A 27,705-nucleotide genomic window follows, 5' to 3' on the forward strand; every position below is an offset into this window, starting at 1 on the left:
AGGCTTAAGTTTAGGAAAGTAGTGATAACACATAGTAACCGAAGTGTTTGTGTCCAGGGAGTGCAGAGCCAGGAGCGCCACCTCTTCCTGTTCAATGACTTGCTACTAATAGCTAAGGCTAGGACAGGTGGCAACTTCAAGCTAAAGGATAAGGTGCGAGTATCAGAGCTGTGGTTGAGTCGGAGCTCCCTGGACGATGTCACAGAACTCAACAAGTCAGCTGACATCAGCTTCGTGCTTGGCTGGCCTACAACTAACGTCGTTGCTACCTTTACGTGAGTAAACTTACATCTCTTGAACATCCCTCACATCAAACATTGAAGTCCACGCTAGAAACCAAATATTTAAATTACTATAAAATTTTTTTCATTACTCTACAAAGAATTGTTTATTTCAAATAGTTTAGAACTGATGGCTGAGCGGGCTAAGACGCTGATGACTTTGGATCTGAATGTAAGATAGCGCGGGTTCAAATTCTGTCTGTGACCTTTTCACTTGTTATTAGTACCATCCTTCTAGTACTGTTTGGTGTCTCTTCCTTATTTGGTTTGATAAGATATTCCGACACAGAAGGGCAGAATAAGGCTTAACAAATTTTAACATAAACATCAAAGTTATTTACTGAGCAGAAGCCTAAAAAAATAACCTCCTCTTAACCGTATATATATACTGCCTGTTAAATCATGAAATGTTTGTAATCAGTCAAATATTTGTTGAAGATCAACAGCTTATTATTACACATTCTCATATTTGTTGCTATAGATCCAAACCTATACAAGTTCTATTAAATTCTGATTTCATTAAGTAAAACATCAAAATATGAACATTTTGACTAAAAATGATTAATCAATCTTTAAGTATCCTAGCTATATCGTGACAGTATTTAAATTGTGTCAATGTTGTGTTTTTAATTATTACTTAAAAGCTTTCACTACTGAAGGGCACTGTAGTTGTGTTCGATAACATTCTTATTATTAGATAATGAGTCACTCAGTACCCTAAGTAATAAACTCAGCATAGTACAAAATTTATACTGAAGATTTTCTTATGAGCAATAAATAATTATTACCAATAAGTATGTATGATCAGCTTGAGTTGCCAACATATCCAATTACACATTTTGATACAAAAGCGGATACACATAGAAATTAATTGAGTGTGGCTCTACTCTGTCAGAAGTATCCTCTGTCCAGATGATTTGTAGTTTTAATCTAACTAAAGATATACATTTCATGATTACTTGAGTACGATGGATGGTTTCCTTGTGATGTTTTACTTGATTAAATCATGCTATTCTCTACACTAGGATTATAAATTATGCAGGTTCTCACCTGGCCATTCACCTTCTACATCCTGCTGGCAGTCAAACATTAGCAGGCTCTGCTGCTTTGTATGGGACATGGCATGTGTACAACTTATTTTCATAAATTCCTACTCCATCTCATAAATTCCAACTTCATCATGAGACTTGATCTAAACTAACATTCCTCATAAATCCGTTATCTAATTTGTATCTTTTTATATTATTTTCATTCATGCTGAATAGTTATTTACTTTATACATCCAACACTTTTGAAATTTTAGCTTGTAAGCAAATCTTTCTGGCAAAGTTAACATGTGTGGTCCATAGAACATCATCCATTAATGTTGTAATCTTTCCAAATACCTGCATAAAATTAAACCAAATGTTATCCACTTTTTATTTGAAGTTTTTTTTGTACTTTTTCCCCACAAAAACATTTTATAAATTTTAAATCTTCTATTAATAAAGCGCCAAATTTGTGGTTTAGCTTTTGCTACTGTTAGAGTTATATTTATGAATTTTTTGTGCTTTTTTGCACAGTAAATTTTGTATGATTTTGCATTTTTAAATTGAAGTTTTTTACGCTTATTATATTTTAAAAAGTTGAAAAAATAGTTTTTATTCCAAAACAATGGTTCAGATTTTTGTATTTTACAAGATATTATGATTCTATTATGTTTTATATTGTGCTGTCTTAATAACGGTTTAAAAATTAATTTTATCATTAAATTTAAATGGCAGCTTATATCATGTTAAGAGTACTTCAACTTAAAGTATTTCTGTATTGTTAGTAAATTAATGACTTTAATTTTAATATTTCCTCTTTCATTAAATTTGCTGTGAAGTATAACATAGACTGGTAAAACATTCTTTCATGTATCATGCTAAGGTTCCTGGGAGTGTACAGAAAATGTTCTTATTAAGGTGCGGTTGGAATAAAATAGAAAATGTATAAAATCTTGCATTAACATTTTGCTGTTGAGGGAGCAACATCAGGCAAGGGCCACTAGACAGTTGTTGGTTCAAGATGTGGGAGTGAATTTCTTTCTGTGCCACTCACTTTCAGACATCTGCGTAACTTATTTAATACTGTTTTGATGTGGAAATGTTTCAAAGTGGATGGAGAAAGGCTTGCGTTTGTGATCAGTAATTTATCCAGAAAACACCTGTTGCGTAAAAAAAAGAAAAAATGTATAAAACTATGCAGGTTTTTCATGATTACAGTAGATACAGATTTCAAATATAATATGCAAAAATATCTGATTAAACAAAAGTCTGTATTGATTAGTTCAGTTGCTCACATTTAAGCAAAATAAGACAGTTTAGTTACTTAAAAGACAGTTTAGTTACTTAAATCAACATATTCTGTGGTTGGTTAGCATATGTTAAGAAAATAAAAAAAGGTATTAGGTCTAATTATTGATTTTCTATTACTTCGGATCAAAAATAAATGTCACTGAATGATAAATAAAGTTTTAAATTTCCACATTTTTAGTTTTTAATCAATAAGTCCAAAAATTTTAAAATATCATGGTTGTCTTAAAATAAAAAAAAAAGTAAACCTTTTAAGTAAGGTCAAAATAACAATTGTTGTCGCCCCACTAAATTTAGACGAACTTTTGGACTGTAGACACTACATAACAATGGGCGGAGGACATTGACTGAGCCGTAAATAACGCAACACTACGAAGGTAGCGTTAATAATCAAGGAAGGGATCAGAAGTAGGATATCGGATTAGTGTCCAATTAGTCACCTGGCAGTACAATGGGGTGTGGATGAGGCCGGTGTGTCGAGGGTAGCGGTACACCGTGTAGCCTACGTGCCGGTGTGTGGCAGAGTCCATGGCGACGCTCAGGGACAACAATAACACCTCACCCGCGACCCTCAGCCCTCTGCAAGGGTCTAGCTTTCACAATGTCCATCCTGGGTTTTTATTCAGAGAGAAACTGTGTCGATTAAAACACGGTTTGACGCATTGTAAGCTACTCATTAAATAAGCTGCGCTGTATATAGGCTACCGTGCGCAGCCTAAGAGGATGCAAATGGTCTTTATTTCAATTTACTTTCAATCTTCCTGAGTGAAAATTGGATTTGCGATTACTTATGTCTTAAATATAAGTCCTGGAAATCGTAAATTACACAAATTTTCAGTACCACAAATTAGGTGGTTTCTATATGTATGCTATATTTAAAAAACGAAATTAATATTCAGTGTAAAAATAAATTTATTGTAAATAATTTGCATTTTGTAACTTTACAATGAATGTGAAAAATAACAGTTAACATCTTGGAGACTTTAACGCCCGGAGTGTAGGCGAGGTGTTGATGCTTGTTGAATTGTTACAAATTAATTACGACAAATTATTCCCCTTCAAACAATTTGTTGTAAAACGGCAATGATAAATATTATAATAATATCATATAATATTTTTTAGAAATACGCGGTACACTTGTACTCAGTTTCGTGCTCTGTGGATTATTACACTATCGAGTTTTAACATATGAAAAAGCACGTAACATGTTTCTCATTGTAACTTTCTTCAAAGGTAAATAATGGTGAGGAATTGATTCTAGTTTATTTTTACGATCGAGCGTCGACAGAAGCGAAACAAGGAACGGGAACGGCCTGAGCCGGCCCGGGGGCATCAACATCTGTTTACGTTTACAATAGTTGCCTGGGAGTCTCCCAGAGCCCGTTCCCTGCCATACTTCCTTCCGTTCGTCCATCGTCTAGCACTTTCCTTGCATTACATATGCAGCACACTCACTAGCATAACAGCCTCGACTCGACACGCGGGTTTCTTTTATACAAATTATTGGACAATGCAGCATTGGCTTTGCTAGGATTTGAGTTTGAGGGACCAAACGGTTCACCTTGTATATTAATTAACCAGTCAACATATAACGTAAGATTTAAATTGTCTAATTTTATTTCCAAAGATTTCATTGATATTCTTATTGATATGTTTATAGTAAAAATACAAGGACCCCGGATAGGGTAATTAAATTTGCAAACGTAAGGTTATCGGAAGGTTTTATTATTTTTCATTGACAATTTTAATCAGTCGCTATCACGTAGGCTGCAGTCTACTACATTTAACTCCACGCCGCCAAGTCACACTATTTTTCTTTTGGTAGATTTTCACAACGATATTTTACAACTTGGGCGCAGTTTGAAAGTCTAGGGAAATTTGAACACATGGAGGGAGATAGGTACAGTTGGCACCCTCGGAATCTCACTTTGGTTGAAATAAACAATGCCGACGTGGGCGGCCGACGCCGCGCCGTTGGTACTTCGACAGTGGGAGACAAGTTTAACAGTTATTTACACTTAAATGCGAATATTTTGGGATTTTCGCGCCTCGCCCTGTTTCGCCGATACCGTGAGAAATCCGGACATAGTCACTTCTGTCTGCTCCCACCCCCGTCTCTCAACTCCTGGATAGGCTAAATATTCTGTAGATGTGTGTTTAGTGCACAAACTTAGTACAATTTATTATTTTTTCACTGAGCTTAGGGGAATAATTTTAAATATTTGAGTTTTAATTCGAAATTCAGCACCCAATGGATTGTCTACTGAAAGTTTAACATCTGTATTGTAAAAGCGCTAAAACACTGATGGCGGTTAGTAAATGATTACTTATATAACGAAATTGTTGTTAAATTATTACTTATATAACGAAATTGTAGTTGAATGTATCCAACGTAATACACAATACGCAAAGCAGTGGCTTAACTATGGAGGATGAGTGGTTAGAACCCCTCCCTCTCAAGAGCTCTTCAAAATATTCGTACTAAAGCAACCCAATTTAATTTCAATATAGTAGTTGGATAATTTAATTGAATTAGGCCTATATAATGTGTGTTCAGATTTATGCCATATCATGCCATAAGGGAGGGGCCCTTTGTTGATGCTCTTCAATCAAATTCACTCCCTCCCCACAAAGACTTGTCCTAATTACGCCCCTGACGCAAAGATTGTGCCAGTCGTACCCAATTGTTTTTCATTGGTAATTGCAATCAAGATTTTGAACTTCTTCTACACTTCTCGATATTAACCCTCGTTGTGCAAAACGAAAAAAACAAATGCATCCAAAGATTATGAAGCACATTTTTATAATTGATTTGACAGCTTTACACAGTCCTAGTGATTTGTTAAAAAACTTGTGCCCTTTTTAAGGTAATACAATTATAAATATCAATACTGGTGTTAATGAAATTATGTTTTTCTATCGCAATTATTGATTAAAAGCTGGCCATAGTAAAATGACCTTGAGATTTTCCCATAAGACCAATTGGAAAAAGAACAATGCAGTTTCATGCCCTTACTTTAGTCGTAGAATTATGGATGATGTCTCATTTTAAAGGTATAATTATTACTAAGCGCCTTTAATGTTTTCGATATTTTTATGGGTTGTTAAAAAAAGTGAAAATTTGTTCTACTTAATCGTTTAAATATTAAAGAACTATATACTTGACAAAAAACTAAGACGATTTTGGTTGCGTATTAATTGTATCTTTAAAATGAGACATCTTCCATAACTCTACGACCAGAGACAAGGGCGTGAAACTGCACGAGAGTTTACATTGTTCTTACGGGGAAAACCATCACTTTACTACAGTCGGGTGTTAAGCATATTGTAAGTTCTCCACTGCAATAGAGCAATGGAAAGATTGTTTACTATCACAATGTGTATTGTATTCTATTATATCTGAATTTGACTTGTACAACAGTTAAACTGTAAAGCAAACAATGTTGAATCCAGTCGTAAAAGAAGTAGTAAGCTATTAGGAAATCCCGGCGTCGTTATGCTGTTGTTTAAGATCGCGACGTGAGTCCAAACAATATGGCGAAGAGTGCAGGGAAAGTCGTGTGGAACAAAAGGTTGTAAGGACTGACTCCAGGACAGGTAGGTAATCCTGTCGCCTGTCGCAGTGACTCATGTCGCACGGTATGCCGGCTAACTTTGTCTCCGACAACTTACGAGGCTGTGCAGACTTGGAAGTACAGAAATCAATAGTTGTTTTATTCGTGGAAATAGTTACTAATAGTATAATACATAATAACACGTGTTCAATGTTCTATTGAAATTATTGAAAGTATTTAATCTTTGACGTGTCAATAGCTTTGTTACTATTAAAATACCAATGTGATATTTTAATATTTTACAGATACTTCTCATGCAGGATTTATGTTACCATTATTAACAAGTTAAATACGCATACGTAAATTTAAATTATTATTGTTCTTTTTTGTAAACTCTCAGTATAGAAATTCAATTCGAAGAACATAGTCGGAATAAATTAGTTGGGTACGATTTTAATATGAATTGAAACATACATTATTAATTGATCTTTCTTCTCAATACATTTTGAACTCGCTCAATTGTTTTTTAGTTTGGTTTTAATAGCTTTATTATAGCCAAATGGAGTTATGAGGTTAAAGGTAACGGATCCGAGTTTTGGATTAGAGGGATGGGGGCATTGAAAGATACCTAGTCCTGCTGCGTTTTCACTTAGTTGTATTTTTTAAAGTAATACATTGTTAAGTACTCAAAATTTCCGCTCTTCACTCTAAATTTCCACTCTTCCTAGTCACTCTAATATAGTTCTCACAGCTATAGGCGTGACGCAATGCGTCCGAGGATGTTTGTAGTATGAAATTAGTACAGCCCAAGGGGGCGGACTCGGTGTATGTAGTAATACAAATTCTTTAAAATATATCTCAGCTGACTGCCAACTATTTTCCTATTATTTATTCATATTCTACCTCTTTGTTTTTATAATTGAGCGACTGAACGGAATTTCTGTTCTTAATTACGAATCTCAAATAGTTATTGATCCAACTGAAAATTTTACAAAATGATTAAAAACTAATAAGATATAAAAGTCGTGTGCTTTGAGTTGTAAGTAAACCACCACTGCCTGTGTATTCCTCAGAGCTGTTATTTGAGAGGTAATAAAATATTGGCACTACAAAAATATGAAGATTTATATTTATTAATTTTTGGACGAAGGGTTATGAATAATTGTTTCAATTTCTCGTACATGGTACAGAAGAGTATTTTTGTGGCACAATCGTTGTAAATTACATTTTCTCGCAAAATTAATTTGTACTCTAGCATAAACTCATAGTTGAAATCAATAAACTCCTTACATTTTCTTAAAACGTGTGCCGTAATTGGATGTAACAATTTGTAACGTAACAAATTTAAAACATTTTTAGAACAGAGTATCATTCCCAATTTACTGTGCGCTATAATTTAGGAATATATGTTGTGTAAAACGCAACGATCACGTGTTTTTCAATTCACAATTACTGAAAATAACCCAGTCACTCATTCAGTAACAGGAATCTAGATATTTTTGCAAATCGTAGGGTGAACAATAACACCACAGTGAGAGGCGTGGTGGGGGTAAGGGTAGGTGACGTAGACGAACCGGTCTGCGCGCCTAGGGTAGGTCAGCCACTCAGCCTGTCAGTCAGTGTCTAGTAGTGTCTAGTGGTGGTCAGTGCCGATAGAGCGCGAGCACGCATGCGCAGTGTTCTACGATATGTCGCTTTTGTGTTTATCGTTTAGTCGTCACAGGTTATATCGTTTTGTGTATCACAAGAAACAACAGTCGCCCTCGCCCAGGAAACCTGTGCATAGAAATAAATCAACGTGAGTTTTATGCTTAATATAATTGTTTCAATGGACCTTCCATTATCACCGCATAAGCGCATATTGTATATAATTCTGGGAGTGAATATTTTTAACTACAACATTTAAGTCCAATTTTAAAGGAGGTCCAACTCATTACAAGTAGGGTCAAGAGACTTGAAACTTGGCACGTAGGTTTATTTATCCAAGGGAGAACCTTGATTTTGTGATAAGGAAATAAAGTACAGCAAAGCCATCGTCCGGGAAATTCAGTTCAGTACAGCCTTTAGTTATGGTTTTTAGGAACTTACAGTACAAAGTTACTTTGGTTTATTTTTATTTGAAAACATTTCATTATTGTATTTGTGTTTCATTTGTATTTTCATTTCTTAGTATAACTCTTGTCTTACGAAATGAAATATTGTCATGTTTTATGGACGCGACAAACATCATGTACTACACGATAAAAACCATTAAAAAATCGATGATTTTATACCCCGTACAAAAATGAAAGTAACTCGCTTAAAGTGCCCCATAAGAGTTATGCTGTTATTTTTGGTCTGTATCGTAGGTATTAATTTAGACTTGACAAATAAAACTTCGGGTTTAAAATGTAAAATAATTAGTTGAATTTTAAATTAATTATGTTGCTACCGGCTTGTGCAAATATTGGGATTCTGTATTTATACTTTCAGCTTGCTTAAGATTAATGAAATTTTCTTACCCTAATTGAGGTAATATTATTGGTGAAATCTTTTTTATATTAAAAAAGAGTCGCGTATCCTTTTATTCCTTACTCTGCCCGCCCTTATGGGCGATTGTCCCGTGCAAGAATCGTATATAAACAGAACAAGAAGAAGAGTGGAATGATACAAGATCGATGATACTCACTGATAAAAGGTAGGCCTACTACGGTCAAAGACATGATTTGAACTTACGCTCTCACTAACTCAGATCTAGCGTGCGACCGGCACTCCCAAAAAATTATCTTGTGAATTGTGTTTGAAATGTTCTCAAATCAGTTGTCCCTTAGTCAGTATTCCACCCTGCCGACATAGACAGGGAACACTGGACCCAGACTGTCGCTGTCTGGACGGTAGACCAGGGGTGTCTAGTCGAGGGGTCTCCTAGGGTCTGAGCCGGCGCCGCGCCGCTCCTAGTCGGCTAGGGCCCGTCGTCTGGCAATTTACATTGTTTTGCATTTTTACCAATTTAAGTGAAAACTATCTGAACTCTATTGTTTCCGATTGACCTTGACTGACTCAGTTCTGATTTTTATTGTCGTAACTTACCTTTTTTTCCGGAAAAAAATACAATGCTAATCATTACATTGCCTATCGTGTTAGTGAAGTTATTTTCATGATTTTTAAGTTTCGAATGTTTTTTTGGTGGTATACAAGACGATGCATATAATCCCGTCCAATAAGTGAAACACTCTTGAGTTTTATCCCATAAGAACAAATGTTAAACAATAATCACTATTATGCATTTGTTTTTGGTTTTGGTCGTAGAGTTATGGGATATTAAAGATACGATTAACATGCAAAGAAAATATTTATAGCTTTTTATGTATTCTTTTTTATTTAGAAAAAATTATAGCTTCTTTATACTTGATATAAAAATGCAACATATACTACACTATAATAATGTACTTTTTTGTCATTTAAAAATTTAAAAAAGTATAAAAATTACAAAAACGAAACATAAATTTTTGGATTTGAATTAATCATATATTTAAATGAAACATTCCCATGCCTCTTATAATCAAAAACAAATGTGAAAGAGTGTTTCAGATTCAACATTTTTGTTATGGGGTAAAACCAAGATTTTTTCAATTATTTATTTAAGATTACAACCATGATGAAATAAAAGACCTTAAATATGTACAATTATATTAATTCAAAATTACACTTTGAATTGTACGAAATCTAATACCACTGTTCAAATGTGGAATGCTAGTGTTAATTCTCTGAATAAAAAATTCCTGATTTTAAGTTTTTGTGGTTCCTAAAAAAAATCTGATGTTACAGAACTCAGGCTGCCAGAGACCTCTGGTGGAACACGCTGCAAGATGTCCTCAGCAAGGAGAAAGAGAGAGAACCCAGGTCTACCAACATCCAGGTCACCTACTATGATCTCTCCACCGCCATTGAATATGTGAGTAGTGCACAAGAACGTGATAGAAACTTACCATTACAATATTTGGAATTTCAGGCAAAATATTTTAGTATCCAAATCTACATAACAGTTCTAGTAATGATCCAAAATTGTATGTATTTACTGTTTTATATAAATAGTGATCCCGTATCAAAATTATTCTCCTAGAATTGAGCATTGTATTGTCATTAAGTAGTAAACATTGTGAAGAGCATAGCCCCATTTCTGCAGCTGTGCTGCCAGTAACATATCTCTGTTGAATTATTTTAAATAAAAATGTTGATTTAAGCATATTAACTGACAGTACGATTGTAATGCACAGTGCAAGACATTCAGCGTTGGGCCTGAGGAAACGGCAAGGGACTGTATCAAGGTGGCGCTGGAGCACCTGGAGATGAGAGGGCTGGAGCCATCTCAGTTCCAGCTGTGGGTGAAAACAGCACGTGAGGAGGCACCGTACCCTCTGGTGGGCCACGAGCGCCCGTTCGCCATCAAGTTGAGCTGTCTGCGCGACGGCCTCAGCAGTGAGGAAGGCTTCGACCTGGACCACTGTAACAATGTACACGACCCCCTCGCACGCTGCCACTTCATACTCAGGTAATTGTCTTTGGAGCATACAGTTGTCTGTGACTAGATGGTTTTATCCATGTGTACAATTTGCCACTTTTTGGAATGTTAGAAACTCGGAATTTTAATAACATTGAATATAAATTATTCCATCTACTACAAAATGTTCTAACATGCGTTTATATCCATGTACAGATATTATATATGAAAATGATTCTTCTTCTTAAACTGTCTCCTTGCAAGAGAAGCGAAGGATCCCTGTGGTGCATTTTGCGTATTTTTTTTTATGGCTGACTCCTTGTAGCTTCAATTTAGATGAATGTTATTCCAATATCAAATTGTTTGCGACATATTTATTCATGTTGCATATGTTGTGGTGAAACAGGAACACGGTGAAATCATGTGACAATGAGGTGAAGAAGAACTGCAAGAAGTCGACAAGCAGGATGAGGATAGGTCATGTGTTCCGGCGCAGTCTCAGCAAGGACAACTCTGGCTGTCTGTTTGGGTTGCCCTTAGCCAAGATCTGCGAGGGAGACAACCTGCCCAGGCCTGTTATGGTGAGTACCAACCCTTCTACAATGTATTTTGTAGAAATTTTCTGTACGAACTCATATTTCAAATCCTAATATTTCTAACATAGTGTTGGACTACCTTGTACACATATTCGTCCAGTTTTGTATTAAGAACTTAAGAAACTCAATAAGAGTCTTGATGTCTTCTGAACAATTTTTATTAACTATATAAGTAGGGAGTAGAATGCCTAATCTAAGGGGGAGTATGGAAATCCCTAGTGCTATTTTAAAGTCCGTAGGTGATTGCTATCCATTCGTCCTAAACTTTCTGGACCATAGCTTTCTGAAAACTTTTTTCATTGAAAATTGATAAACTTGTTGTCACACCGCTATAAAATGATATTAATAAATCATAAATAAGTTTGTTAAAAACAGTTATCTTCAACTTCCTGGGTCTGCAAGTGTATTTTTGGTGTTAGTTTTTATGGACATTATATTGCAGATGGTGTTTCAGAACCTCTGTGGAGTGACCTTGTATAAAAACAATAATGTACTAAAATACTGGCAATTTATCTCACTATGAATTCAATAGTTGGATCTTTAGCAATAAATAAAATCTGAACTATTTATAGTTTGGTTCAGATTGTTCATGTGGTTTCATTCACTTACTCCACTATCTAATATTTTGAAAAATGTTACCTGTCTACTGATAGTATCCAAACTTATTGTGTATATTCCATCAACTAATAATCATTAACACCTTCATAAGTGATTAGTAATTAGAACTATGACTTATAATGTATGTGTTTTCGTAACAGTCGATGCTGCAGCAGCTTCTAGCTAAAGGGCCGTTCACGCAGGGAATATTCCGCAAGTCAGCCAATGCCCGACTGGTGCGAGAGTTGCGGGACAAACTGGACAGTGGAGAGTCGGTAGTGTGGGAGCACGTGCCTGTACTGGTCACTGCTGCCTTGCTCAAGGACTTCTTGCGCTCTCTGCCCGATCCTCTCCTCACCAGCCAACTCTACCCTCAGTGGAAGGAGGCAGTGGACACACAGAACACCCACTACAAGCTGCTTAAACTGAAGGGGTGAGTTTTATTTCAGTTGCAAGTAATAAAATAGTAGCTCAATAGTATTTGTACGATAGTTGTGAAGGAAATTCAATGAAATCATTGAAAAACTTATAGAAAATCAAATTTTAAAGTCTTGTAACCGTATATTAAGGTAATGATAGATATAAAACTCATAAGTTTTTCAGAAAACCCTTTTTTATCTAAAGAATTTATTCAGGAAGTAATTTAGCTGGATGAAATTAGCATCTCTTTCCACTGTGTTAAATATTGTCGACTCATACAAATCACCTTGTTCACAGGATCCTGTCCCAACTCCCCAAGTGTAACCACAGCTTGCTCTGCCACTTCCTGTGTATCTTGCACCACATCTCACGGCGGTCTCTGCACAACTTGATGTCTGCAGCCAACCTGGGTGTATGTGTGGGGCCATCACTCCTGTGGGCGGACGGTGGAGCGGGAGCTGTGGGGGAGGATCTGAGAATTGTTCCTGCCCTCGCCGAGTGTCTGGTCACCCATTGCCAGGTGCTGTGTGGCACTCACATCCCTCACCTGTTGGGTGACCCACGTGACTCAGGCACTGAGGAGTCAGATTGTGAGTACCCTTCCGCTTTTGATAAATAATGTTTTGTTCAGTGTGAAATCAGTTTATTGTTAGCCTTTCCAAAAATGGATGTTACATACTTTTTTTGTTTACCCTTCAGGGTATTTGTGACTTAGTATTACGTACATAGCAATTGCATAAAAGTGTGCTACTGAAGTAATAGTACGCATCGTTTTAATGTTCCTGTTTAATGCTGTATTATTGTGCAAAAATTACTCTTTTGCATATACAACTATACTGTATATATCAAAGCTCTACAAACCTGTCCCTGCAAAAACGAAACAATAATATTTATTCAGTAAAACAACATAAATTTAGGTTCAAAAACAGAAGTGGTTAAGACAATTTATCATGTTGGACAGGTTTCAACAAAGTTGAAACAATTTGAAATTGAACCAATACAACTCACTCAGTGATTTAGTAAAACCAGAAAAATTCAGGATATTTGATAATTCCTTGTGTGGTTTATCAGAGCAGGAGAGGTAGTAGACCGAATATTAGGTATCTGGTTAGAATATTATTTATCTCTTGTCAGTTTTCTCTTTTTCGTTATAAAAAAGTCTTAGTATTGCCTTGATCTTGTGTTATTGCAGTTTATTATGAATTTTGTATTTTAAAGCTTCCAAAAAAATGTTAAAGAAAACTACTGGTTTCTTATTAGCACATAAATAAGCTCTTATACATCAGTATGTTGAGGAAGATTATGTTTCTATATGGACATGTGAATCTTTGTGCAGCACTGCGAAGGGATGACTCATCTATCGATAGCCTGGAGTGTAGTCCTCCACCACGCAAGGACAAGATCTCGTTATCCAGGGACTCTGGGCTGACCATGTCCGACTCCCAACTGTACACTCCAGATGAGGAGGAGAGCGGCTCCAGCTCCAGTGGCTATGACCCCGCCTTCGACTCTCACACCAAGGTACACACTCATTAAAGTTTGACCATAGGAGATTAATATTTTCTCTATAGTTATTATTAATGTATTTTTTATTGATCTACAATTCATTTAATGTTAAAAAATAAGTTTTTTTATAACTTCTGAACCCAAGTTCCAATTACTATGTAGTTATTTAATTCTATATCTTTTTAAGGACTTTAAAAACAAAGCCCCTTTTCCAATAGTGTAGTAAAATACAAAAAGGGAGAGGATACCAGAATATTTCAGATTAAATATTTAGGTTTAGTGAGGGTTGATAAAAACTGAAAATATATTAATCACAACCTCTTTATTGTGGGGGTCTGTAAAACTGTTGAACTTTTTAATATAGATAATTTAACCTTCTAATATTGATAGTAAATTTTATTTTCTAGGTTACCTCATCCCTGTCAGTGCCAGCCGAGTATGTCAGGGTGTATGGAGGGTGGGAGGAAAGACTGAACCCCAACTTCCAGCGACAGGCTTGGTTCAGGCAGCGATCCCGGAGACTCAGTTCTATCACCCCCACTACCAAGATAGAAGAGGCAGTTCGCAGGAGTGCTTCGGAAGAATCGCTATTAGACTCACCTCCTCCACCGACACCTCCTCGGAGATCGAAACCGGAAGTCATACCTGAGGTTCCTTCACCGAGGAAACCAGCTGATCCTGTCAAGTGTACGGATATGAACGGGAAGTGTAGTGAAGTTACAGTGAATAAGGACAGAATGGACACCAGCTACAAAGCTGAGATTTCAGTCAAGGGATCGGCCAGAGAGCAATCGTTGATGTACGCAGAGGACAAGTTCGGTAGACATCCGCCTTTGAGGAAAGTGACAGCTGTTCATTGTGAAGTAATTTCGGACCAAACTCCCAAGTCGCTTTACAAGGATGTTTCCCACTCATCCATCTATGGTGTAAACGGCGTGAAAAAGCTCTCACTCAGCAGTGCAGACATAAATTTCAGCCCGGTGAAGTCGTCAGAGCAGAGTTATGTATCTTCGAGATCAGGGGATCTCAGTTATTCTCCTCAGAGGATACAAGAAACCTACAGCCCCTTGAAAACTGCAGACACTTCGTTCTCCAGATCACTGGAGCAATCCTACAGCTCGTCGAGCCTGTACAACCACTCACAGCGATCTGCCGACTCAAGCACAGTGTCTGACCAGAGCACATACAGTTCTCCCAAAGTCACAGAAAAAGTGGTGTTGGGGTTCGGAGCTGGTGACTACTACTACGCTACCAAGGGTGGTGAAGAGGGCGTGCAAGGATCGGAATGTGATGACTCGAGCACCTTGTCCGATGACGATTGCACACCTCACGTCTCAAGGTCCAACTCAAGAGGTAATGAGGTAACGACGAAGTTGCGACATTTGCCACCGGTCCATGTGGATACCTGTTTCGTGCGAGGGAGACTAAAGCGCAAGGAGGAGCGTGCAGCGCACAGATCCCGGTCCCTCCCTCCCCCTCCTCCATACAGACCTCCTCCACCTGCCAATCAGAACCGAAGGGCTCCGATCACCTCTTACTACCTGGGTGACTGCAGTCAATCGCAGAGGTACATAGTCACTAGGACCTTTGTAGACGAAGAGTCGTACGTCTGACATTAGATGTAAAACAACATTAGTAAGTGTTCACGCTCGATATTGATAATGTTTCAGTCCAAACCTTTCCAGTAATCATGTTTTTAGTCATGTTTTTTAAGTTAAATTAAAGTTTTGTTATGACCCTAGGGAGTTAATTTTCAAATAGCTTAGTGGTTTGCCAATTGCAACTGATAGAAAAGAGTGTTAGAGTTACATATTTAATTCTTCTTGATTGATCAATGAAATGGGTTCCTTAGTTTATGTTTAAGTACCATTTTCGTACACTTAACTTTAGTGGCAAGTTTTTGTGTTTGTCATTATAAAAATTTCAATGTCTTGTGTGGTCCTTTCTAATTTGTTATGAAATCTAAAACTTTTCGTAATTTCTGCAATAGTTGTTTGTGTACATATTCTGTTCTTATGCTCAAGAAGTTTGTTAAGTTTTGCAAATGTTTTATTTTTAACCCCACAGATACGATTGTCAGTAATAGATAATGTTATGAATGAAAATACTTGTAAATAGTTCTACAATTCAAGACTGGTTTAAGATATTGTTTGTATTACCATGTTGTAATGATTAATCAGCAGAGTTAAGATATGTTCGTTTGGTTTCTCATTAATGTACACTTAGACTTGGTGTTAAATGTTACCACCTTACAAATTACGTTAGTTATTAATGTCAGTAAGTTGTTAGTTAGGCCTAGTTTACTGTCATCAAGAGGGAATTCATCTAATTGTAAAACATTGTTATACAATAAATTGTATAATATTTAATGAGCTGAAGTGAGAGCCACCCAGGAAGATAACATAGTAGGGGATATAAGACAGGCCTCAATTAAATAAAAAATTAATTTTCTTTGTTGGTTTAGTTCAAAAACGTTTGTTTTTTGATACTTGTTAATGATTGAAAATCATGGCAGTGATTAAGCAATAAATCAATAAAATCTTTTTATTATTTTATTGTTTAAAGTTAAATTGTAGAATTTATTAAAAATCACTATCTATGAAAAATGTAAAAATGAATGACTAACTAATTTGCTATTTGGTGTTAGCAAATAATTCATGAAACTGATTCAAACTGTTTTAAATCTTGTAACATTTAAAGTATGCAGTATTAACAATTAAATGATTCCAATGTACAAATAAATATAGTTTAATATTTTAGTCTTCCACTTAGAATTAATAAAGAACTGTGATTCTGATGTAAATAGATAGCTTAAATCAGTACATTTAAATTACCAAATTATATATTGTAAATGACAAATGTATGGCCATATTGTACACGGCTTGTTTTTATATTAAGAACATGTGTCAATAACGTATCTTGTCCAAACCTGTATAAAAAGTCACTAGTTAAGATTGACTAAGAGTATTTTGTTTTTTAATGTTATGTGAGATATTAAATTCTTATATACCCAATACATTGTTTTGATTTTCAAACTCCCTCTATCCTTGCAAAAGTAACTAAAATGTGTTGATTGCCTTGCATAAAATGGGTTTATATTAAATGGGCTTTAAATGATCTGTGTTAGAAAACAATTTATTAACCATTCAAGAACAAAATATTTAATATCGCTTTTGGTGATCTACATAAAGAAGACAATACCGACGACTTACTGTCAGTCACAAAAAAAGGACTATTCATACAATATATCGCCAATGAACTTATGTTTTTTGAGATTATGTACCTTCTACGCATAGAAAATATTTTTGTTGTTGCCTGTATGCTCATTTTTCCGATATCAAACATTTGTCAGAATGAGGGAAAATAATGTATTGAAACAAGTGAAAATAAAACTGGACCAAGTACAAATAAGTCTAGCCGTTGTATAAAATAGTATCAAACTTGGATATTGAATAAACAAAGTGCTTTTTTGATATGAAGAACAGGCGTATTTACTTCCTTAGTATGCTCGAAGGTTTTTGTCTACAGTTAGGCAAATGCTTTAAAGTGAATAAAAAAAAACTACAAAAATCTATTATTATAAATTTGAAATATAAGAGCAGTTTGAGCTTTTTGAACAGTTTTACAACATTATGAGCAAAATCAAAATTTATCATTCCCAAAGAATAATACTACGACATTTTTCTATCTACAGGAGAATGAAAATGATGCAAAACATTGTTACCATAACTACATACATCTTTCTTTACTTTTTAACATAACCATGTAGTGAACAATCTATGTAATACAATCTAAAACGTTAAGACCAGAAACTTGAAAAGTTTTCACATTGTCTAGGAGCTTGTATTTTTGGAATCTCTACCCTACTAAAAACTTCAGTTCAGAGAAGAAGTGGAAGTAATTTGGTACTAGGTCAGTGCTATACACTTTGACAGAAATGTTGCATTGAAATCCAACTTTAAAAGGATGGGCTATAAATGAGCATAATTCTGGAAGTAGCCTCTTGTTTTATTTTGAATGGCTCTCTACAACTATCACTAAGTTTTATAACATTCCTAAGTATTCTCCTATTTCACCTAAAAAATGGCCTTCCTATTATTTAAAGTTTTAAAAAATATTTTGGTTTGTTCAATCAGTAAGTGTGAGTTCTTATCAAAAAGATATAGACTTCGATTCTCATGGTTTGAAATGCTGCTAATCAACTTAATTCAATATTTCAACCAGTATGCTGCACCCTGCATATATTAATTTTTCGCGTGTCACCTACAATATGGTGCAGCGCTGCGAGACAAAATATTTTGATGTGTGTGGGGCTAGCCTACTGAAGTGGTTAATTACTAAATAAAGAAGCTCTAGCACCTTCCATAGTTACCTCCAGAATATAAGTATAATATTGACATAATATGCTCTCACATATTAATTTTGTGTTTACTAGGTTATAGCTTACCACAAGAATAGAATCATGACAGCAGAACTAGACGTTTATTTCAGAAAGTAACAAACACCTAGAAGCTATAAAATAAATGAATATATGAAAAGCTGCGGTTCAGGTTACAGCCTGTTCCCTTGATTTTAGTCAAGTACTCTGGACTTCATTCAGCATATGGTTAGGTCTAACCATGATAAACTCAACTACAATAGTGGAGACAATTTTGGATTAACCAGTCTTAAGTGAAATTCATGAACATATCAGCAATCACACCACGCACTATTACAACCATTCCCATTGTACACATTTTGTAAATATTTTGTAAACATCATCACGCACTTTTGTCGATCATCATTCACAATCAGAGGTGTATAAGATAATGTATCGGATTTAACTCCTGGTTCAAAATCTTTGAGCCTAGAAAATTGGAGCCAACCCTCAAGCAAATTAATATGTTTTTGAGGAATTCTATTTCAGAGGCAAGACTGACAGGTAAATTTTCTCTGTAAAAAAGAGACCTAATGGATGTTTCTGATTTCATTTGGAAAATTATTTTAAAATTTGCCCATTAAAAAGGCAGAAGAGTGGACTCTTTTCAAATAATTTTTTCTTCATAACGTGCTAAGTACAATATACAGTTAATGTAGTACTATTATAATAGTAATACTGATGTGGTGTTGTAGAAATATCACTTCAACCCATATGATTCCGGCATTAGCCACCACTGCAGAATGAACTATAAAGAAAAACCAATCATGACTAAAAAAGCAGGCAAAAAACAACCCTGGGATTTTGGTTGTAAGATAAATATATTTACATCTCTTTGTCAATATCTCATTTTCCAGTGTACACAATATATCACTTGTACCTAAACATTAGGCATTAAAACATTAATTTTTGAACATGTATTTCAAACATAAATGTCCTAGTCTTAAATTAACTTAAGTATTCCTGATAAAAACAAAATACTAAAACAAAGCAGCAGACAAACAATGTGCAGTCCACCAGTTTGGCTTCGTCAGGATTCCAACATCTGAAAAATAACAATGGAGTTAGACTTAACAGATAAATGTCTGGATTTATAAAACACTATATTTAGCACAATTATTGTTTGTAAAAGTAACACATTTCTCTCATTACTCGATGGGGAATGCAAAAAACCCTAATTTTGGCTGACATGCTTAGGTTTTTGAGATCGCTTCTTTTGAATGAATAACTTAACACATAACCAAGGTGGACCATAACATAGTGCTATAGGGGAGTGCTAAATTAAGATTGGTATGAAACCAATAAAACAATTTGAATGCCCAAATACCTTATCAGTGAAGAAACTGACATACTGTGTTAGTGAGACAAAATCAAAATTTAACCAATCCAGAAAAAAAATAGATTTCTTCAATGTCTACAAATACCCATATAAAGTTCTGATTGTGTGTTCTGTATGAAGCTAGAAACAATATTCTGATATGCCTTTATAAAGAATGTTGAAGTGACGTTATGAAGCACAAATAAAGTCAATGTTTTTCCGTTATATATTGTATGTAAAGCATTAATTTCCAAATGAAATTGTGAACATTTCATTTATTCGTTACTAACTTTTATGGCATTGGAGCTACATAGAGTGGAAAATGAAAATATTTTTCTTTTACTAAAAATTCTGAGATTTCCTAAAGAAAAATCATTGTTTTGGGATTTTCTAAAGAAAAATAATTGATTAGATATTGAATACATAAACTTATATTTTATATGTACATGTAAACTATATTCCACTTATGTTAAAATGACATAATGTCTGTTCATGTTGTTTAAAATTATGGTGTCTACCACTTGGTTTCATTCACAATTAGAGACTCTTAATAACAAATATAATTTGATAATAAAGGTGAATTTTCCCACGCTCTCAAAATGTGCAATCCACTGACTTTACTGAAATGTTTCCCACCACTCTCCCATTTTGTTTCCTAAAACTGTTTATTGCCTCTCAAACCTGACCCTTGGAATTCAAAATGTTATTCATATCTAAATAATGCTCTCATGTTAAATTTTTTTAACGTTTTTACAATTTTGTATCCTGTTTCAGTTCTCCAATTTAATCAAACCTGATGAGAATTAGTATTTCTAAATAAATTGAATTGCCTAAAAACCTTTTTTCTAGAACTGGGGCACTCTAAGTCATATGTTTTCAATTACACTGTATGTTTTGCCTTCAACATATTATATTGTAATGGATTTTAAAACTTTAAAAACAAAACTTTCAAATGGCCGTATTAGTGCCAGGGTTACAATTTAATGTAATTCATTAAAAACTTTTTTTAAACATCCTTTGATACTTCTACTATGTTTGACTAAGCTATACTTCTAGGTTAACTACATTACCTTATAAGAGCCATTTAAATTAATAAGAATATTTGAGTTGTTAATATATATATATTTTTTTGGGGTTAAAAAATAATCTAAAATTGTTTGCACAATAAATGCAAGAAAAGATCTACTTTGTAAGGATTCCTGGAGATTATCAACAACTTGTTAAAAAAACTTATTTTTACATTTTTGACTACTTTGTGTTTTAGTAACTTTGTAACTTTGAAATGAATAAACCAATCTAATTAATTAAGTTTTGGAGGGTAATAGTTTTATAACAACACAGAGCCTAATGAAATACAAATTCTTCAATGAAGCCGAAAGCTATGACTGAAAATTAAAGTAACTGTACGTGGTGGTATCAGAATATAAAAAAAAACCATAATTCGCTTAAAGACAACGAATACTCGTATTCAGAAAAGCCACATTCTACTGTCACTCAAAAAAACGTTGATTAGGTGCGCTCTATGACCCAAAGAGGACAGACATTGCACTTATTTAATGATTGGAATTGCCCTAGGAATCTGATCCACAGCAGTACGAATAAATTTGCTTGACTTTTTAAGAGTCACAAACAATGTTTTTTTTTACGTTAAGAGTACGTTATGATTTGATAGATAAGCAAAGTGTGTAAAAACCAGCTAGCAGACTATTTAACTGCTTAATAATGGTAATAATTGGATTATTTCTAAAATTGTCCTTCGTGATGAGATATCATTTTATGATGTTTTAACTCGAGGAGACAGTCGCGTATGTGTGTTTGAAGACAAGCCATCCCCCACAATGGTCAAGAAACAATGATTGGTTAAAAAAGTAGTGTGCGCTGATGTTGGCATTGAGTTAGAAAGTGCATTGATGCTGGAGGGGATTACTTTCAACACGCCGTTTGTAAGTCTAGCAAAAATAACTTTTAGAGACCCTCAAACTCAATATTTTTTCACGTTTGTAAAATATCTCTATGAAGAAAAATTTATATAAATCTAAAAAATAATACCCAACTCAAAATTTGTATCAACTATAACATCTTTTTCTAACCAAATAATTAAGAAAACATCACCTGGTAAAATTTCATAATTTTGTAAAATGTTTATGTCATTTATTGTAAATGTGTATTTATTGTACTAAAATTGTATTGCAGCAAAATAAAGAATTTCTATTCTATTCTATTCATTTTGTTAATAACAATAAAAAAAAACTTTAATGCTATAATTAGTTATTAGGAAGTACCCACATTGAGATATGATGGAGGAAAGAGTTAACTCTCAGGCTGATCCCTGTCATGGTTGGTTTGTGTGGCCATGGCCTGCCAATGCTCCTTGTTGTCCAACACTCCATCTAACAATGGTTGCAACTTGTCGCTCAGGTCAGCAAATGCCTGGAACATTGAGACATAATCTAAATAAGAGCTAATTCTCAGGTTAATCATATGTATTTGTCAAATCAAGGTATGTTTACCTCTGTAACCGACTGTGTGTCTTTCCAAGTATCCTGAATTCGTAATAACACATTAGTTTGTATTTTCATATTGTTATCCTTTCATACAGATTGACTTTAAAACTTTAGACTATCATGTTTTTTGTTCTTTCAAAGTTACTTTTTTCAAGTTTGTAAACGTTTTTTATAAATTAAGTTTTTTTACAAATATAAGATATAATATACAAGAATACAAAAAATAAAGACTTTAATTTATAAAATTTGTTAGCTTAATTATCAAAATTAAGGTAAGATAATGTTTTATAAATGTTGTAATTTATACAAAGTCATTCTACACCAATGGAAATATTTGCCTGATAACAAAATGTAGAAGATTTTTGCTTATTATCAGAAAAATTAGAGTTAGCATTTAACATATTAATATTAACCCATTGCGGATCGTATTGTTTTGGCGCGCGGGCACGAATTAATTTACGGTCAGCGCGGCCGCACGAACAGCAATGGTGCGCCACATCGTATCGCTCGCTATTGTATACTAGAATATTCAGCTGTGAAGGTATTCGTTCAGATGGAACAAAGACCTGCTGGGGTATCCGTGATGTAGGAACGATAACACGCGACCAAGGTTCCGGGGGTGGCAGGGATGATGTCTGAATCATAGTCTAAATAAAGCGGCTCGGGCGAAGCGATTACCATTGTCTAGACTAAACCCGCCAATATGTATGTCTGCGTCGTTTAGTTGTGTCACTAACCTCAAAAGTATTATAATAACAACTTAGGAAAACACCCAATCAGAAGCGCTAAAAAGCAGAGAGTAAACTCATAAGAATGATTTTTCAACTTCGACATACAACTGCGATCTGTAGGATATTTATAAAACTTTTGAAAACTCTAAACGTAGACCGTTGTTAAACACTCTTAGTAGACAAGTGAAGACGATCGCCCGATCTATCAGACATTAAAAGAACTATTTGGAGGGAAATTTAAAAGCAGACCGCTTTTGCGACTTGAGCTCGTCATCGTGCCGTTAGGCCCAGCCGCCGCATGACGAGCCCAGCTCGTCAGTGATCCGCAATGGGTTAAGTACAAAACACTTTATATACTTTGTTTATGTTTTGTTACACAATACAAATAAAATTAAAATTCGCTTACAAACTAACATAATGATGACAATTGAGAACAAATGAATCGATAAAATGGCTTGGTTAGTAAGGTGTTCATTGTCACCAACATGAAAACTTAAATAAACATTCTGTGTTTCAATAGCTAATCTGTGATTTTACAAAGATTGCTCAATAAATAACCCTTTAAGTTGAGATACTGGTCGCACGTCAACAAGCAAATGTAAATAGAATAATTTATGCTAGAAGAACTTGTATTGTGTTGGTATTGGTGATTATGATGTACTTTGTAGCTTTGCAATGAGTGCACTAATCAATAGTGCATCAATATGCTCAGAAACTCTTATCTACAAAACAGAATCTCCACTTTCCATTAATATTCAAAACTTTATAATTCACTTATAAAAATTGATTTGTTACCGATTGAAAATTGTTTATACATGTCAAATCACCAGTTTAAGTATTTAGCAACATTTGAATATCTTGGATTTTCACAAATCCTGAGAGAAAAAGATTTCCAAACCCTAGTCAAATCTAATTAATTTAAAAAAATGTTTCAAAACATTCAGAAAGAATTTTAAATTAATAATCTATAAATACAAGATTTGTCCAAAAAGTATCCGTTCTCCCTGTGGTGGCCAATTATTACCCAACCAATGTCTCAGACCAGTTATGTGGATATAGGGAGGACCGTTCAGAGACCACTGCTAGGCACTCCCTGTGCTCTGTCGAGTCTGAGTCACAGCGCTCTGTTTCATACGTGCTAGCATCTCACTTCACTATGACTGAAGTCTTGAGCAGTAAGTTTGCAGACACTTGGCCATTATGCTTCAGAGCCAATCTCTATGATACACAAAGATAACAAATCTAGGGGTGATACTCAGATAAAATAGTGGTTTAGACGATTAAGACACAACATTCAATCTACAGTAATTTTCAAATCTTTATGTAACATTTCAAATACTGCAGATTTTTAGATGCTGACATCTTCCAACCGCTGAACAGTCAATCGACGTTTCTCGTTTATTGCTGCAAAGATGACCTAATCTTTGAATTGCCTAACCACTCTTATCATTATCAGGTAAAAATATGCTTTATTCAAAAATTCATACATAACAATGTATTTGAATAGTCAAGACTAATAAAAATAACTGTGATGAATTATATAAAATGTTTGACGCCATTGTATTTCTTGACGAAACTGCAAATAAAGAAAATGTCTATGTCTATAATAGAAAAAGACCAAAAATACTAACCAGAAAACAGAAACCTTTGAAATAACTTCTATAGATTCAGACAATTTATATTTTCATAGTATCTTATTGTGAGTTCTTAGCATAGAATACCTAGGAAAATTCTGAAAACAAGTGCAGTGCTTTCTCAATTAAATATTGCTATGGTTTGTATTTAAATTTACTGTAATTTTGCTCTGATTTTCATTTGGCAACTATGTAAAGAATCTTTTACCCATGTAACTACTTTTATTTTTGTAGAACTTCACATTATCATATATAAACTCATTACCAAAAGCTATTTGTATAATAGAGATTATCTCTGAAGCAGAATGGCCAAGTTTCTGGCAAAACTTAATATTAACTAATTGTTCAAAATATTCAAACATAATGAAATGTAACACAAGCATATATAATGCTATGATTCACTGAATGAGACTACAGTGAATTCCTGGCAGAGGCCTCAAAAGGGTTTCCCCTCTATTTCCATAACTGATCGAAGGCCATCAATCGTATAATAATTGGCCAGCAAAAGAGGAGAGATCATTTTCGGACAATTCTCACAATTGCTAATACGTTACATTATATTTATTAAGATTTTTCATAAAGTTAAAAAGTGACATGGAAACACAAACTGCTATTTAAAATTTAAATGACTGTGATTATTAGGGTTAAGCTTACATTCACTTTTTCCATTTAGTGGAAACACAGATCAACTCACTACAAAAATGAAAATTCATCAATAGCTGGATTTAAAAGTGGTAGTACTGTATAATGTAGATTTAATTGTTATATTAGTTCGAAAATATACTTATTACTAATCCAACCAATATGTACTGAAAATTAAACTACCTCATAAATTGGAAGGCAGATGGAGTCTATAAACTGAACTTGCATTGAAGGCAATTGGTCCTCCTTCTCTCTGTTCATAATATCCTAAAACAACAAAACACAAAATAACAGAGCATTTTATAAGAGACTGTTATCATCAACATACATGAGTTGCAGGAATCATTCTTTCATACGCTTCCTAAAGGTAGAAAATTATTCAGCTCCCTGTCTTTCTCTACCTCTCTTAAACTCAGATAATCAATCAACTAATGGTTTGGATAAAAGAACAGATGTCTAGAAAAAGTTGATCACTTCATTGGTTTTACTTATTCAGCCAGTTTTTCAGCTGAATACAGAAAAGTTAGTATGTTGGATTATTAAGTTGTACTATTGAATTAGTAATGTGTTTAGCCAACTTTGATCAAAATATACACACAACGAGAGGGGGAACTGGACCACAGTTTTCATACTGTTAAGTGAGCAACCTAGTTAGATTCTAATTTTTACGTTGATAGATCCTACAATTTATTAACCCATGGATTCTATGAACTGAGTACAAGAATAACATAACTTCTAATACTTTGATTTTGATTTACTTTTAATGCAAACTCTAGCATGTTAGTTCAAGATACTGAATCTTTCATACTTATTATAGTTAATTCATTTACATATAAATCTTTAATAAAAGACGGTTATTGGAAGATTTTTGGATAATGTACAGCCAACCAAATCCCTTACTGATAATTTAAAAAGCAAGATTTTAATCTGCAGCAAATTTCATGACAGAAATACACAAAACCTGGTTAGGCTAACTATTATAAGTAATTCAAAGTGGGTTCATACTTTATACAATGAACTTGTGTAGGTTATCCTTATCTTATTTTCTATACACTGACATTTAATTTATTGCTTGCAGTACCCTTAACTGGGCAACTTCCTAATTAATATATTGGTGTTATAACCATGTAATTCCCTACACTGTCAGCTATGCTACAGTGATATGAAAAATTGTTTTTGACTAACTGAACAACAACAACAGTGCATACAGAAAATAGCTGACCACTAAAAGATGGGATATCATATGAACCAATGTAATATCCAAAAACTATCACCCGTAATCAACTGTTTGCAAATACTATAAAAATGAAATTTGGTATTATGATCATATATGTTGCTCATAGCGCCGTGTTGCAAAGTGTATGTACTTAGTGCTGTGTTGAATTTTTTAACACAAATTGATTTATTGTACTACAGTAAGAGATAACAATACACACATAATAAACTCAATGTGATTATAGATTTTTAAAATGAAGTGCTGAACTTACAATTGGAGTTATGTTTAATGTCTGACGCTCTATATCTCCTTGCTCGAAGAATTCACTTGTCACCAGTTCTGCTACCTGTAAAGAATTTACCATTAGTATCCATGTGGAGTTTTAAATAATACAAAATAACATCAAGTAGATTTGATAAGGCATTAAAATATTTATTACCAAATACCACTATGCAACTATCGTACTCAAAATAAATTGCATAATTAGCAGTGCATATATATATATATATACAGGGTGATTCGGTTAGTGGTTACCGGCACTTTCTGAGCTGATTGTACTATAAAAAATAAAGAAAAAAGTTCATATAAACATGGGTCCGGAAATGCTTCCTTACTGGGTTATGGCCAATTGAAGATTTCACCAAAAAATTGTGTGTGCAGGAGGTCAAATGATGATTTGCCGCGTGTTTATGAAGAGATATTTATAGGCGAATGCAACTTTTTCTAACGGATTTTTAGATGAGAAATTAAATAAAGTTCATCTCATAGCTGTATCTCATTTAGTTTTTTTTTTTGTATACTACAAAAAACAGAAATAAAATTATTTTGAAAACACTTTTTTAAGGTTTAACGGACAATTATTTTGTTAAATAAGCATTGAAGACCCACATTTTTACAAAGAAACTTGCAGAAAATTTAATTCTGAATAAAATTATGTGCCACACGGCTATTATCAGCGAAGTATTAGTTTCTGGAATTTAATTTTACACAAACATTCTACCAAGCAAGAAATACGTATTTAGTAAATAAACACCGTAATGTAATGATATAAGGTACACAAATAATTGATTAGCATACAATTGTAAATACGATTTTAATAGATTAATGACTCAACTAAAAAAACAATAATACTATTACTTTTTAGGACTATCCAAATGGTTACATCATGTACCTACATATCTTTGTCACGTTAGCTTTACAGAAGGTAAATTATGTTTTTATAAGTTGGTATCACAAATCAGCTGTTCAACAATACACTGCAATTTATTGAGGAATCCAAAATTATTTGTTACCTATTCTGTACTAGTTTAATGAGTGCAATTTAATACAAATTAATTTACTACTCGTTTGTTAGTGAAGTGTATTTTAAAGTAACTTACTATCACAATTGCAATGCCTTTGTTATTTACAACGGAAGAATATGCCGACATGGTATTTGTCTTAGGCGTTTGTGACGGAAATGCAACCGCTGCT

At 34.1% G+C, this 27,705-nt stretch overlaps 2 protein-coding genes across 5 annotated transcripts in view; one reads left to right on the forward strand and one right to left on the reverse strand.

Moving 5' to 3' along the window:
- LOC124362567 (rho GTPase-activating protein 20-like) overlaps positions 1-16,784 on the forward strand; it is a 316,435-nt gene extending 299,651 nt beyond the window's left edge. For all 4 annotated transcript variants that reach the window (XM_046817186.1, XM_046817188.1, XM_046817187.1 and 1 more), the window contains 8 exons: positions 58-275; positions 9,979-10,105; positions 10,428-10,702; positions 11,058-11,232; positions 12,006-12,277; positions 12,562-12,854; positions 13,601-13,785; positions 14,178-16,784. In XM_046817186.1, the coding sequence (XP_046673142.1) occupies positions 58-275; positions 9,979-10,105; positions 10,428-10,702; positions 11,058-11,232; positions 12,006-12,277; positions 12,562-12,854; positions 13,601-13,785; positions 14,178-15,383 (2,751 nt within the window). In that variant the 3' untranslated portion in view covers positions 15,384-16,784. The remainder of the gene's footprint in view (positions 1-57; positions 276-9,978; positions 10,106-10,427; positions 10,703-11,057; positions 11,233-12,005; positions 12,278-12,561; positions 12,855-13,600; positions 13,786-14,177) is intronic.
- A 2,205-nt stretch (positions 16,785-18,989) lies between these two features.
- The window catches only part of LOC124362568 (dual 3',5'-cyclic-AMP and -GMP phosphodiesterase 11-like), a 52,044-nt gene continuing 43,328 nt past the window's right edge, over positions 18,990-27,705 (reverse strand). Inside the window, exons 20-23 of the mRNA XM_046817190.1 lie at positions 26,504-26,578; positions 25,200-25,283; positions 21,792-21,935; positions 18,990-19,232 (exon numbers count right to left, since the gene is read on the reverse strand). Coding sequence (XP_046673146.1) covers positions 21,816-21,935; positions 25,200-25,283; positions 26,504-26,578 — 279 coding nt within the window. The 3' untranslated portion in view covers positions 18,990-19,232; positions 21,792-21,815. The remainder of the gene's footprint in view (positions 19,233-21,791; positions 21,936-25,199; positions 25,284-26,503; positions 26,579-27,705) is intronic.

The sequence above is a fragment of the Homalodisca vitripennis genome, chromosome 5, assembly GCF_021130785.1.
Source record: "Homalodisca vitripennis isolate AUS2020 chromosome 5, UT_GWSS_2.1, whole genome shotgun sequence".
NCBI lineage: Eukaryota > Metazoa > Arthropoda > Insecta > Hemiptera > Cicadellidae > Homalodisca > Homalodisca vitripennis.